The sequence below is a fragment of the Gnatocerus cornutus genome, chromosome 7 (genome assembly GCF_029298725.1).
Source record: "Gnatocerus cornutus isolate USDA-ARS CGAHR chromosome 7, icGnaCorn1.1, whole genome shotgun sequence".
In the NCBI taxonomy this organism is placed as follows: Eukaryota; Metazoa; Arthropoda; class Insecta; order Coleoptera; family Tenebrionidae; genus Gnatocerus; species Gnatocerus cornutus.
In genome coordinates, this window is record NC_142239.1 from 14,905,681 (window position 1) to 14,918,882 (window position 13,202).

The following is a 13,202-nucleotide window of genomic DNA, read 5'->3' on the forward strand; positions in this document are numbered from 1 at the left end:
AATGATTTCACATTTTCATGTGATAATAAACAATTGTTTAAACAATGTCTCTCATTAAGTCACGTCAAATTTTTATTTAAAATCAAAAACCGCAGACTCTCTGGCACATGTGCAACAAATAATAAAAACTTATGAAATGGCGGTACCATGATAAAATATACAAAATAAGTAACAAAATTTTCACACTTTGTACGAACTTACGAGAAATATCTAAAACTACTAAAAATGGCTATGAGACCTATGAGATTCACAAGGTAGTTGCGTTGTACATTTGGCGCTTTGTTCCGATCGCAGAATTCAAGATTACAATTTTCAGCGGCACTCCTCAACTTATTCTGGACGGTGCTCCAGTTACACAACCCCACAGAACAATCAGGATAATTCACTGGAACTTCGTTGAGGAAAAACATCGCCCGGAAACGTTCACCCGTGCGACATCTGCAAAAAAATGGGTTATATAACACGACAAAAAAATTTCAATTATTTCAACGTACTGATACAAAACTGCAGCTAAATTCGATGCGAAGGGATCGATGGTGGACGTGCGCCACTGCCGCTTAGTCTGCTGATAGTAATTGTCTGCTGTTAAGGGTTGGTAGTCTTTACCAATTCCCATTGCGGCCAAAAAGGTTTGAATTGTCACCGAGTGGGTGAAGAAAACTGTGACTTTATTTTGAATGTTGCTACCACCGCTGTTGACTGTTCGTTCGAACTTTTCGTAGAGATCTTTAAGAGGTGGACACCCTACTTGACGGTTGATATCATTGCCGTAACCGGAAGTGTAGTAAGATTTCAAGTCTTCGGCATATTCGAGGAGTTTTAGTTGTTCTTTGTTGAAAACTATGCACCAGGGAGAGGGTTGATCCAAGTTCCTAAAATCAATACAAACGTATTGTTTAATATGAGTTAGTAGGTTTAATAGTAAGGCGGTAAATATTCAAGTGATAGGTTAAACGGGTTTTGATTTACTTGGGAACGCGGGCTTTGAATTACGAAGAAATATGTGCATGTTTAGCCGGCAAAAAACGTTATTTTAAGCAGTCGTTAATGGACAGTTTTTGAGTCACCGTTTGAGAAGAATTGGTTTTTTTACATAACCATTCCTAAATTGATAGAGATAAGAAAATTTGCACCCTTCTCTTGCAAAAAAGGGTCTTCTTAGTTCGCCTTTGGATAAGTTTTTTGCGCTTTGCTTTGAGAAATTACACAACTACCAACAAATTCTTTAGTCAATTGCCGTCTCTCGTCGAAGAATGTTTGTCCAATTCGTGGCCAAAATGACACATAAATTGGATGTTATTTATAGTGAAGTCCAAAGAGGAGTGTGTGAGTCCACTTGCTGTTGGCGTTCTGTAAGGTAAGCGACAGCGGTCCTCAATCAGTGGTCGCCCATACATTATTTACATTTTTTATTTAGTAGATCAAGATAGACTCTGTTGAAGTTTGGCAGCCAAAACACATACTTTTGAATTTAGCAAGAACTCTTTCTTTATAAATATTTTAACCAATAAACATGTCAAATGTATTTTATACAAAAGAATAAGATATTTTAAACACTTCTAAAATCCTCCCGCAAATTCAAGATAAGCACCTTAAATGCATTTTGCATAAACCTCGTTAGAACTTACCAGGCTTTCTCGTATCGACACAAATCGTACATGTCGTTAAGCACTGACTCATTGAGCGTGTACCTAAACCCTAATCTCCTGAAAACATTTCTGGTCATCTGCTGATATTCCTGCTTATGTTTAAATCTCATATATTCGTGTAAAGTTTGCGGATTCTGTTCAACTCCTCTAATCCAAGCATTGCAGGATTTTGTGGGCTACATAAAAACGAATTAATACTAAAAAAAAACTTTTCCTGTCCTCTACCTTGATCAGTCTATCGTTGTTGAAGACGTTAGCATGGACTTGATATGCCTTCTCCTTAAATAAGCCCTCAATATACGCTTGGTAGCTATCGTGAGTCCTGTCAGAATCAGTATATTGAAACTATAAATCAAAACAGGATTAGCAGGATTCGTGACGCCATCTCTGGGATTACAACTTACGCTGTACGCGTTTTCTGAGTAGGGCTCGCGCATTATGTCTTCAAATTTTCTGGCGTATCGACGGGCTAAGAATTTCAAATCCATAATGCCCTGATTGGTTAATCCATTAGCGTTTCTTTCGTTAACAGTTTCATTCCAACGCCATCTATGGAGAAATGTCAATAAAAAATAATAAATGTGCCAGAGATTTACCTCTTGAAAAGCTCCAAGTCTTCCGGACATAAGCGACCTTTGTCAGGATAAGATCTCTTCTCGTCGTAATTTCTTACGATTTCAGCGTGGATTTTGTTAAGCTGCCTCAATCTTTGGATTGATTGGACACTGGGGTATCTTGTTCCGTGTCTATTGATGCTCCAGAATTGAATCGGCGTGCAATCTGCAATAATTACATCATAATTACTCTTTGTCTCAGTTCATTTAAATTGATCTTCAACCTTAATAAGTGTTAATAGAATGGAAGAAGTCATGCTACAACTCTGACTCATGCGGTAATTTAATAATTTCTTATTTATGCCATATGAGAGAGGCATTACTTGTAATTATTGTAGTTTGTTAACATGACCTTCATTGAAATACCTGTGAAACAAGCATCGACTTAAGAATGTCAAAGACTCGAACAAGTACGAAATTACTTAAGTAAATTAAATATTAATACTTTGATCAGTGTATTTCAATGAAACCGGAGAAAGTATATCTATCTATAATAAATAATTACAGACGATTAGTTAAATAAACAATAGGCATTGTTTGACGGATAATAATTTAAGTACACGTACAACTAATTTACAAAAATGGAAAAACGTATCTCCTTTCTTAACACAGAATAATTTGACATGGTCATTTGTTTACGGTGACGATTTTGTTATAAAACTAATCAAGAGGTCAGTGCGAATACATCAACAATTTATGTAACGAAATGTTTTTAAACAAACCCGAAAGTCTTGTGATAAAATACGTCAAAAAACTGTGATTTAATTAGTTCCAACAATGTTTCTAACGTCCTAGAGATTTTTTAAATATATGTCATTTTCCTGCAGAAAATTATAAAAAGCGACAGGATTTAAAAAGGATAAATTTGCCACCTGTAATGAATACATAACAAATTTGATGACAAGTTTTCTAGTAATCGTAAAATGTACCTAATGATCAAAACCCTTATATAATAAAATATCTGCTAATCTGGACTGAAAGTAATACAGTTTATTGCTGATGCTCCTACAATTTAACAATATGACAGTTCTTGTTTGACATTCCGCAGAAATTGCAAAAATTTCAATAAAATAGCTCTGCTAATCAAAGGGTACAAAATAATTGGCTGCAGGAAAAATGAGGTTTATTTACATTGTACTTAATTAAAATTGGGATCTGGATAAATGCAAAGAACGAAGAAATAAATAAAATCTTACCTGGGATATTATGCTGATTTGATGCTTTCCCGAAAACAATTTGATAGGCCGTCTTCGTAGCAAAATTGGAGTACGGCTGCTCATCTTTCCTGTAGCAATACTCCTGGCAACAATCATCGTTTCCAGAAAGTGGACTACCATACTGATTATTCTCATCCCGATTATCATACTGATCGCGATCTCTGTTATACTGATCCCGATTTCCGTACTGATCCCGGTTACCATACTGATCCCGATTGCCATACTGATCTCGGTTTCCTCCATACTGATCCCTGTTTCCTCCATACTGATCCCTGTTCCCATACTGATCTCTATTCCCGTATTGATCGCGATTACCATATTGATCTCTATTTCCACCATACTGATCCCGGTTTCCATACTGATCCCTATTATACTGATCGCGATTATTAGGATCCCGGTTATTGGGATCCCGGTTATTCGGGTCGCGATTATACTGATCACGATTTCCTCCATACTGATCGCGGTTACCTACCGAGTACTGATCGCGATTATCATACCGATCACGATTATACGGATCACTGTTGTACGGTGGTCCTTGAGATCCATAATTAGTTTGATTGTACCGGTCATACTGTGACTGGTTATTTCTATCATACTGCGACTGATTGTACCGATTTCGATCATACTGCGGATTATTGCGATCATACTGTCCATATGGAGGATTCTGGCGATCGTAGTTCTGTCCATATTGTGCATTTTGACGATCGCGATCGCGGTCATACTGACTTTGACGATCGTACTGCCGATCACGATCATAAGGTTGATCGGTACGATCTCTATCGTACGATGGAGAAGTGTTGTATTGAGCGGTCACGCCGAGAGCAGAGAGTGCGAGAAAAATAAGGAATCTGTTCGAAGTCCTGAAACAAAAAGAAATATGAAGTTCAGTGACATTTTTTTACAACAAGTACTGTACAATCATGGGAAAAATGACTTCATCGTTTCCAAGAATTCGAAAGTTCGTAACATAAATATAATGAAAGAATTTCGCCGCGCTAGAGAACGCGGGACAAAAAATTCTTTTATTCGCCACAAACTTATTATGTGTATCCATACTGAGTCTGAGAATGTACGTTTTGCGTAACCAGTATTTAGGTAGGTAAGTGTCAGTGTCCCAAAAATACAATTTTACCGTTGAACGTATGCAAATACGTGCGACGCGGACTTACACTAGCTAAATAACTTAAAACAATGCTGTTTTTGTATGTTAACATTAAAAGAGCATTATTTATTGTTACGACAGATGTGTCGTGTAGATTCCAAGGTGCCTGTTCTCGAACAAGGTCGGTGTAGTAATAGGGGAATAAAATAAAAACATCTACATACTTATTTGCGCTAAATTTTAAGATTACTATAATTTTTGTTTAAATAAGCATGATGAAAAAATGTGGTTGTACCAATTTTTATCACATTATAGAATATCAACCAAACAAATTCCCTTTTTTAGGATGTTTATGGCTCTAAAAATTAAATGCTTTTTTCGAAAAACTGGATGTACATAATTTGGGAAAATTACAGAATAATAATTGCAATTTCTGTAATATGAAAGTTAATAAGAATAAGTAGCTACAGAAACTCTGATAAACCGGTGGAAAAGTACTACTTCCTGTTATATTAATTCCACGGATATGTACAGTTCGCAAGTTAAAAATTGACGAGAGTCCGGAATTGCATTACCAAGCTGGGGACCGTTTTGAAATTACCTGTGCACGCAATCATAAGTGTACATAGGTAAGGTTGTTACGCCATTGGATCCAATGCACCTGAACGAGTAATGTTTATTATTTGATTGTAACATTTTTACAGTTTTTAAAACACTGAAATATATTAACTACAAAATTCTTTCTTGAAATTTTATTATTTCTCAGGAAAGTAAAAAACGAATTTACATTTAGGTACTGCAACTGGCTTAAAAAACAATTGAAATTAATACTCACGCAAATTTTAAATTCAAAAGCAGTAAGCAGCCAGATTACAATAGAAGGATGTAACATGTTTAAATTCAATTGTTTTGTTAAGTTTTGGTTTTACTGAATTAAATCAGCTAAAGCTTAGCTCATAATTTTTTATCGACTAGTTTTTATTGAAATTTAATATTATGCTCTATTAAACATTGTCTTGCTGAAAAATAAATGTGTTGGAAGGTTCTTTTATTCCTCGTAAATTATTCAGAAGAAATTTCTTTTTAGCAGTTTTTGGAAAAGTACTGAAAATATTGTCTTTCAATGTCACTTTTTTTCTGACAAGAAAAAAAACAAGTTTCTATATGTACATAGATACACCAATTTTATTTTAAGAAAAACCCATAAAAAGTACAATTTTTTTTATCTGCAAACAAATTTTTTTATATGAAAAATAGAATACAAAATTAAAATCGGAAGTAGTTTGGGAATTCTGTAATAGGTAAGTACTTGATAATTTAGATATTAAAAGTACTGAGGTTCATGTCCAAATAATCGAGTTATTAGTTGAATAATAAATAAATCTAATAATGCTCCATAATAAAGACATAAATTGATTGAATTGCGCAGTTTAAATGTCCACCTTTACCACAAGCTAATGCGCTTTTTTTTTTAACTTCCGGTATAGCGAGCATGGACACCACAAAATTTGGTTAAACCGAAAAACCGAAAGTTTCAGCTCGGCTATTCTCCCCGCTTTCACCAAGATCATCGACATTATATCAACAGTTTAAATAATATCAGTCCACCAAAATTTTGGACCGGAAAACTCAAAAGTTCACCGATAAAGCGTCTGGGAATATTTAAACACCAATAATGACACCATTATCTCTTACGTCTAAATGGAAAAACAAACAAGTTCTCATGACGAAAATAGTGATTCTCTAATTAAATTACTCGTTTTAGAAGTATTTATCAAAGGTCAAACCCGTCCTTTTCTATCTGGAAAATGGAAAAGGCGCTAACTGGTGTTTGTTACGTGTTAATTGCAAAATGTTGAAGAAAGCTACAGCGCGGGTTGTGAAGATTCTGTTGTACTGTTAGCCGCACCGCATGAAAAGGATTAATCTCGTTTTATTTCTCTTTATCTTATCTTTGACACATTCGAAATAAGTAAATAGAAGTTGGTATAAAACTCGCCCCGAAATCTTGCCGAACGTTAGAACGAGACGCCGATAGACCAACGCGTAGTCAATAAAATAGGTCGTACCTTTAAATAGCTTACGGTACTGCCTACACTATTCTGTCGAAGTAGGAAAGTTTGCTTCATTCGTAAACACATCGTACTCTGCTGGTAACGCCCAGTTTCTCAGTCTCTGAAAATCGGCTTTCCTGCAAGCACGTGTGATTTTCTCCTGCGAAAAGTTCAAGGTGAGTCAAAACTCTGCTTTTTTTAGTGACTGTGTGGTTATGTTTAGATGGCGAACATTGTCAATCTCGTTATTTGGTTGTTGGTTCTTATTTTTATCTCGTTCTGGGTGGCGGGATTCTGTGCTGGAGTCTACATCTTTGTCCATCCTCTGACGGTCTGCATAAAACCGTTAACGGTAAGTTTGATTTCCCCAGGTGCCATAAATAACTATTGTTTTTCAGGATATATCTGACATTTTACTACAAGGAGTGCAGTTTCCACATTACTGCGCTGAAAAGATGTTCAGTTAAACAAATCAAGTCATAATTAGATAGGACTATGTTCCACATCGGGTGTTCATTTGTTTATTTATATTATTTTCACGTGACGTAATAAATGATTTATATTGTATATAAAAGGCGGCAAAGCCTCATAAATTTTCTAATAAAATTTTTATAGTGGACTATTGGCATTATTATTTTCTCTATGCTCAAAATTGAAAACTTAATTTACTTTGTTTCGATTTTTCCTTGAAAACTACTAAAGTTCAAGAACGGTTTCTGTCAATAATCGAAAAAGTTTGTGAAAAGGTTCGTCGGTATCAAAGTCAAAGATTGTTAAGGGTTTTATTAATTATTTACAAAATGATTAGTTTCTTGTTTCTAGTGAAACGCACAATAGGTCAAGCCAATAAAATTTAGCCGCGCGTACATCAATTTTTGACCCAAAACCTACTTATCCAAATGATCTTAAATTAAATCCCACTGTTAATACTTTAATGGAGTTGCTATTAGCAATAACAACTTTACAAAATCAAATAAAGACTAATACAGATGAATCACCTACTCATGACTAATCTAAACAATTTATTATTCATACCCCTTCGAACCTAATAATTGTAATGTATTTAATGACTTAAAACAATTAGAGGAATTTTTCTTATCACATTTCTTAAAAGTATTAATAACCTTCAATATTACATTACACTGATTAAGTTTATCACAAAAATACAACCAAAGATTAAATATTTGGCGGTCAGTTGTTTTAATTCGCTTCAACAGTGAGCTCGTCTTATTATGGTATGAGGAGATGACATCATAACAAAATATTTACTTAAATTATTATTTTTTCATTTTTTTGCCGCACTTGCAAAGCGTCATGTTTCAATAAACGACGCTATCAGCTAGCAAATAAGGTGTTAACATTGAATAACAACGCATAAAATGTATTTAACTAAGATACGAACAAACGAGCTCACTGTATGACGATTTTCTTATGCCATTTTCACAAGAAGTGTGAGCAAAGTTTGTCAGGTGAGATTAAATAGTATTCGTATCAGGAAGATTGACTATCAATAATCCTTTTTGATGGATATTTATAAATTGAACATAAATATAATAATGACGTCATTGAAAATTATTATTACCTAATATCACCGTACACAGGTTATGTTATAATGCATTTCCTCGCCGTCTTCATGCTGTTGTAATAACCACAGACTAGTAAGAAAGGTGAAAGTTTGTTTAGCTTGAAATGCAAGTCTACGTTTTCTTGTTTTGTCGCTTGACCTCATAAAATTCATCAGCTGCAGAATCATGTACTTCTAGTTAGGAGATTAGAACTGATTTGTAATGTTCATTGAGCAGATTTGCTCCAATTTTGTTGTAAATTCCATTTTGGTTATAATTTTTATATTGGCTTAGCATTAAATAAGTTTCAAACAAAGTAAAGCTGAATAATTGTGAGAAAAATTTATGACCTACATATACTACTACTTTAGTTTGATTTTAGAGAGGTTTTAAAAATGTTCAAAATTAGAATCTTCTAATTGCGTCTTTTTACGGACTTTTTGACTGTTCTTTAAAAGCCCATTCGGTCTATTTTGTGCTATTTAATCTCATTTATTGGTTATACCAACCATTTTATTCTCTTGCCTCTTCATGTGGCCCAGCCATCTTCTTTTTATTTTACTAGTAGGTACTTTCTACTTATTTTTATAACAGTGGGTACATCAGTTTTTCTATATTCTTTAAATTCAATACTTTCTAAATTCTTTGGATTCTTCCTATTACATACATACTTTATAAATTTTTGGATCCTAGTTTTTCGATCTTCAGACAAACTTTAACTAATTTTTTTTATAAAAACAAAGATTTTTTTATTTTCTTTTACATAAACATGCATTTGCATTGTTTCATATTCTCAGATTTTTTTTAATCCTTTAAACTCCTGAGAATCTTTAAATATTTGACACCGTTCATTTTAACAAATTTTCTTTAATTAATTATTGTGATTCTTTAAGACTAATTTATAATCGAAATTTTTCGTATTCTTTAGGATTTTTTGGATTGTCTGATTTTCCAAAAGTCTCCAAAATGTTGGAAAGGCAATTAAAAACACTTTTCAAAGACCTAGCGTCAATAGTTTCCAAAACTTCATAAACATTGATTAAACAGTAATTTTTTGCATACGAATAAAACCAGGTGAAGAATTTGGCATTTTTAAGAAGTAGTTTAGTATGATATACGTAGTGTTGAAATTTCTCAATTCTTGCATGCATAATCTAGACAAATAAATTCTAGAAATTTTTATAAGACATTTACCGAAAATTTATTTAGTGTTAAACTAAAGCTTAATAACTCCAGAAAATATCTTTTGGGCAAACTTTTGGTTTAGTCAGTACATTTTTTTCAGTTTGGCTTCTTTATGACAATTTATATACTACTTTTATTTTTTAAGCATATGGTTCTAAACGATTTCAAATCATCAAGAACTACAAAGGATAGAAAAGAAAACTTATTTTACTACTATTTCAACCCATATTTGATGCAGTTAAACTCATAACACTTCTTGTAAAAGTAAGTTTTTTGGTCCAATGCTTATAGGAAACCAAATGCATAACAAGTAAAACAATACTTTGCTTAAAAAAATAAATGAGCCTTTTTCTGTTTCTTTTTTGTGTATACTGTGTGTTTGAATGATAAACATTAAATCTACATTGTTGATAAAATGCATCTTAATCCAATAATACAAATATTCAAAATTTTAGAGAAGAAGCTCATTTCATTAAAATAATTATTAATTTTTTTTTGTTTCTCAGGAAATTGCCACATTACTGACGAGGCATTTTGTGGCAAGACATTTAACTGACGAGATTTAATTTAAATTTGGACAAAAAAAATCGTATAAAAACAAAAAGTGTCAATGTGCAATTTAACATATCAACAGATAAAGTTGAGTACTGGTACTGTAAAGTCTTTACCAGACAGTTTTCCTGTGCGTAGATTAGCCAAAAAATGTCTACTTTACACATTAAAATTAAAATTTTAAATTAAATTAAATTAAAGAAATGTGTTTTATTTTTTTACAATCTGAAATGTTTCTCAACGTTAATTTGCCATTGAGTGAGTTATATTAGGACTAGAAATATTATTGAAACATCGTTTTGCATAAAATTTGATTACAAATATTTGTGGTGTTTTAATATTTTTTCATTTGGCTAATGGTTTGGAAGTAAAATGCGATAAACGCTCGGTACGACTCGCAGAAGACAGAAAAGGAATGAAACGCCTCTATTGAGAACAAAAAAAAAATAAGTACCAAAGTAAGTAGCAATATAATAAATACGAAATTAAAATTTTCAAAAAGTCTGTAAAAATTGATATGAAAGAAATAAAATGTAATAAACACTCGACACTAAAAAGAGGTAAGCGCCCACTTATGGTTACCTATTCTAGCTGTGCAGAGAAATTTCTTCTTAATTTACTAAATAAAAATTTCCACAAATAACTTAAAAGTTAAACATCTGAACTGAGAAACTAGAAGCTTAACAAATTTTACTGTGCTAATTTTCAATTAGATAGACCCTATGACTAATCTCGGTGTCGTGCACTGCCAGGATCATCAGAAATTAACGATATTTTGTCGCGAGAAAAATTTTATTTGTTTGCACTTTCTTGACACAGAAGCGTTGAGATTGTCAAGCACGAATTCACATTTAACTTGTATGAAAGCAGAGGTCCTTCTTCACCAAATAAAGAGGTCAATCGATTAAATTTGTAGGTAGGGCTCGAGCAAACCACTTATTTTATTAGATACATTCATTTGAAGATCCAATACGAATCTTATAAGAAAATCAGTTGGGACGGACCATTTTGAATAAATTAATTTTTGAATTACATCACCAGAGCGGTGTGAAAATTCGTGCGATTCTTTTAATGTCCATGGCGTTAACAAGGTACCAAACGACTCACCATGGGTGAATGAACTAGGTACACCCAAAATTTAAGCGAATGTAATGAAAGTTTGGTACTTCTGGAAAAGAGTACTGTGGTTTATTACCTATTGTTACACCTGCACAACTACATAATTGTGTTTTTTCGTTAAATAAGTGCTCTGAAAACGAGAATTTTTTCGAGTTTATGCTAGCTTGAGCGTCAATACAAACAAAAAGAGAGTACCGGTTACCACAAGACCGTTACACCCAAAACTGAGAAAAATTCCAACAAAAATAATTTTATGAATTGTTAATAAGTGCACCGGTCATTACAACGGTCGTTTAAAAATAATGTTGACTAATCCGGAGGCGTGGTCCCACTTGCTGGTACTTATCGAACAATCTCAGAATCAAACACCACTTTGAAAAAATCAAACAATCTATAAAAACTTACATTTTGGCGGCAATATTGTCTGTTTAAAAACCGTTGAACACTTCACTACCGGCCCGCCCCGGATTAAAACACAACGAACAACACGGACCGCGTCCGCTTATGGTCAATACCAAACAAGTTGAAGAAAATGTAATAAAGGAGCTTCAAGTTGGCTCTATCCCACCTATTTCTTAAACCACAACACACCTAGATGGTAGCGGTAATACAATCGACATTTCGTGCTGGCAGGCCGAACAGCGCATTATTTCACCTGAGCTGGTGATGAAGCGATGAGGCCACCGGTGACCGGTGAAGGAGGTCATCAACGGATGGACACATCTGGTTGCCTATGGCAAAAATTCACTCAAAAAGTCGTCGTATTGATTCACAAAATCTTAGTTTTGCTAAATTAATGAGCTGGAGGACGGTGGTCATGATTACTAATGCTAGGGTCTGGTTGTTGCGAAGGAGTGGTCTAATTTAATGGTTTTCTTCCGGCAAGGGGGTGAAACAATGGTCGGTAGCACAGTAAAAACATTTTTTTTAACTGTTATTTTTCGATGTTTTTATTTATTTAATTGCCTGCCGAAAGCATTTCACGGGGTATTGGAAGCATCTATTTACATTTTTCACTCATGAATATTTTACGAAGGTGGACAAACTTTCCTAATTCTAAAATAAGAACAATATAAGGGTTTCCTATGTACTCCTTATCTACTTAAAGATTTTGATCGGTCGCGAAGTAAAGTGGAGTTGAAGATTCGTGGGAGTCTAAGGTCGACGCACTTCACATTATACGACGAAATATCCACGGTAATAAAGTACTAATTAATTTATGAAAATAAAGGGGCGATGTCTCAATCAATAAAAAATGTAGGTCTGATAGGGATATCTGCGTAGATTCACTGAAACTGATAAAATACGTGTTCAGGAAGTCCGTTCAAATGTGCGACTAAAGTTATTAGACCTGAAAATTTAGTTAAAAGTTACATTAAATACCGAAATACAATCGTAACTAGGAAGGTTTAACAGGATGTGCGAATTGTTTATCTAATAATGAAGATTCGTCAAAGATAACGCGAACGACGAGCTTTGGCTATTTGGATTCACCCTCAACTTCAAGAAATTAAAAATAATGAATTATTTTGGCACAAAGTTTGTATTTTTTTATTTGTAGGTACTGTTTTTTTTTTGGTTATTGGATAAGAGACTATTAGTGCTTTTTGGTGCATTTTGTCTGTATTTGGCGGCAAAATATTCAATGTTTACATTCGTCAAATCAGAACCAGAGCTAAAAATTTTGCAGTTTAAACTAAAAAAAAATTAGTTAAGGCCAATGTACCTTAATTTGAATAATTCACAACCACGCAATGAAGAGTGAAGTTGCATTATGAAGATGTGATTTAATGATAAGAAAAATATAAGATTTTCTCTACCAAAGCGCCAAGAATGTAACACCCATTACACCGCTGTAATGTTTTTATCTATTGCTTTCGACGAACCGCACAGTGAACTGACCAAAACTCTAAAGTTTGATATTTTTTTGTGAAATTTGGATATAATGAGCCGGTTTACACAAAAATTTAATTGTAACTAAGTTAATCTTGCAACTAATTTAACAATTACTAAAATTTGATTGGTGGAAAAACGGTCAAAAGTCACTTTAACAGGATGTTAAATATTTAATCAAAATTAAAATTTTAACTTAGCTTCTGTAAACCGGCTCTAGGTGTATTTAAAGTTACTCACAAATTTTTAAAA

At 33.5% G+C, this 13,202-nt stretch overlaps 2 protein-coding genes across 2 annotated transcripts; one reads left to right on the plus strand and one right to left on the minus strand.

Moving 5' to 3' along the window:
• Positions 1–49: 49 nt before the first annotated feature.
• On the minus strand, positions 50–11,755 carry LOC148171434 (multiple inositol polyphosphate phosphatase 1-like). The gene is made up of 8 exons (XM_088041961.1): positions 11,463–11,755; positions 3,460–4,340; positions 2,246–2,429; positions 2,054–2,198; positions 1,875–1,994; positions 1,629–1,825; positions 495–872; positions 50–438 (listed from the first exon to the last, which is right to left on the minus strand). Coding segments are annotated over exons 1-8 (2,148 nt in total). The 5' UTR covers positions 11,465–11,755; the 3' UTR covers positions 50–197.
• On the plus strand, positions 6,583–7,255 carry LOC148171435 (uncharacterized). Its single transcript, XM_088041415.1, has 3 exons — positions 6,583–6,812; positions 6,860–6,988; positions 7,035–7,255. Exons 2-3 carry the CDS (start codon positions 6,860–6,862, stop codon positions 7,101–7,103), a joined length of 198 nt encoding a protein of 65 aa, XP_087897541.1. The 5' UTR covers positions 6,583–6,812; the 3' UTR covers positions 7,104–7,255.
• Positions 11,756–13,202: the final 1,447 nt, after the last annotated feature.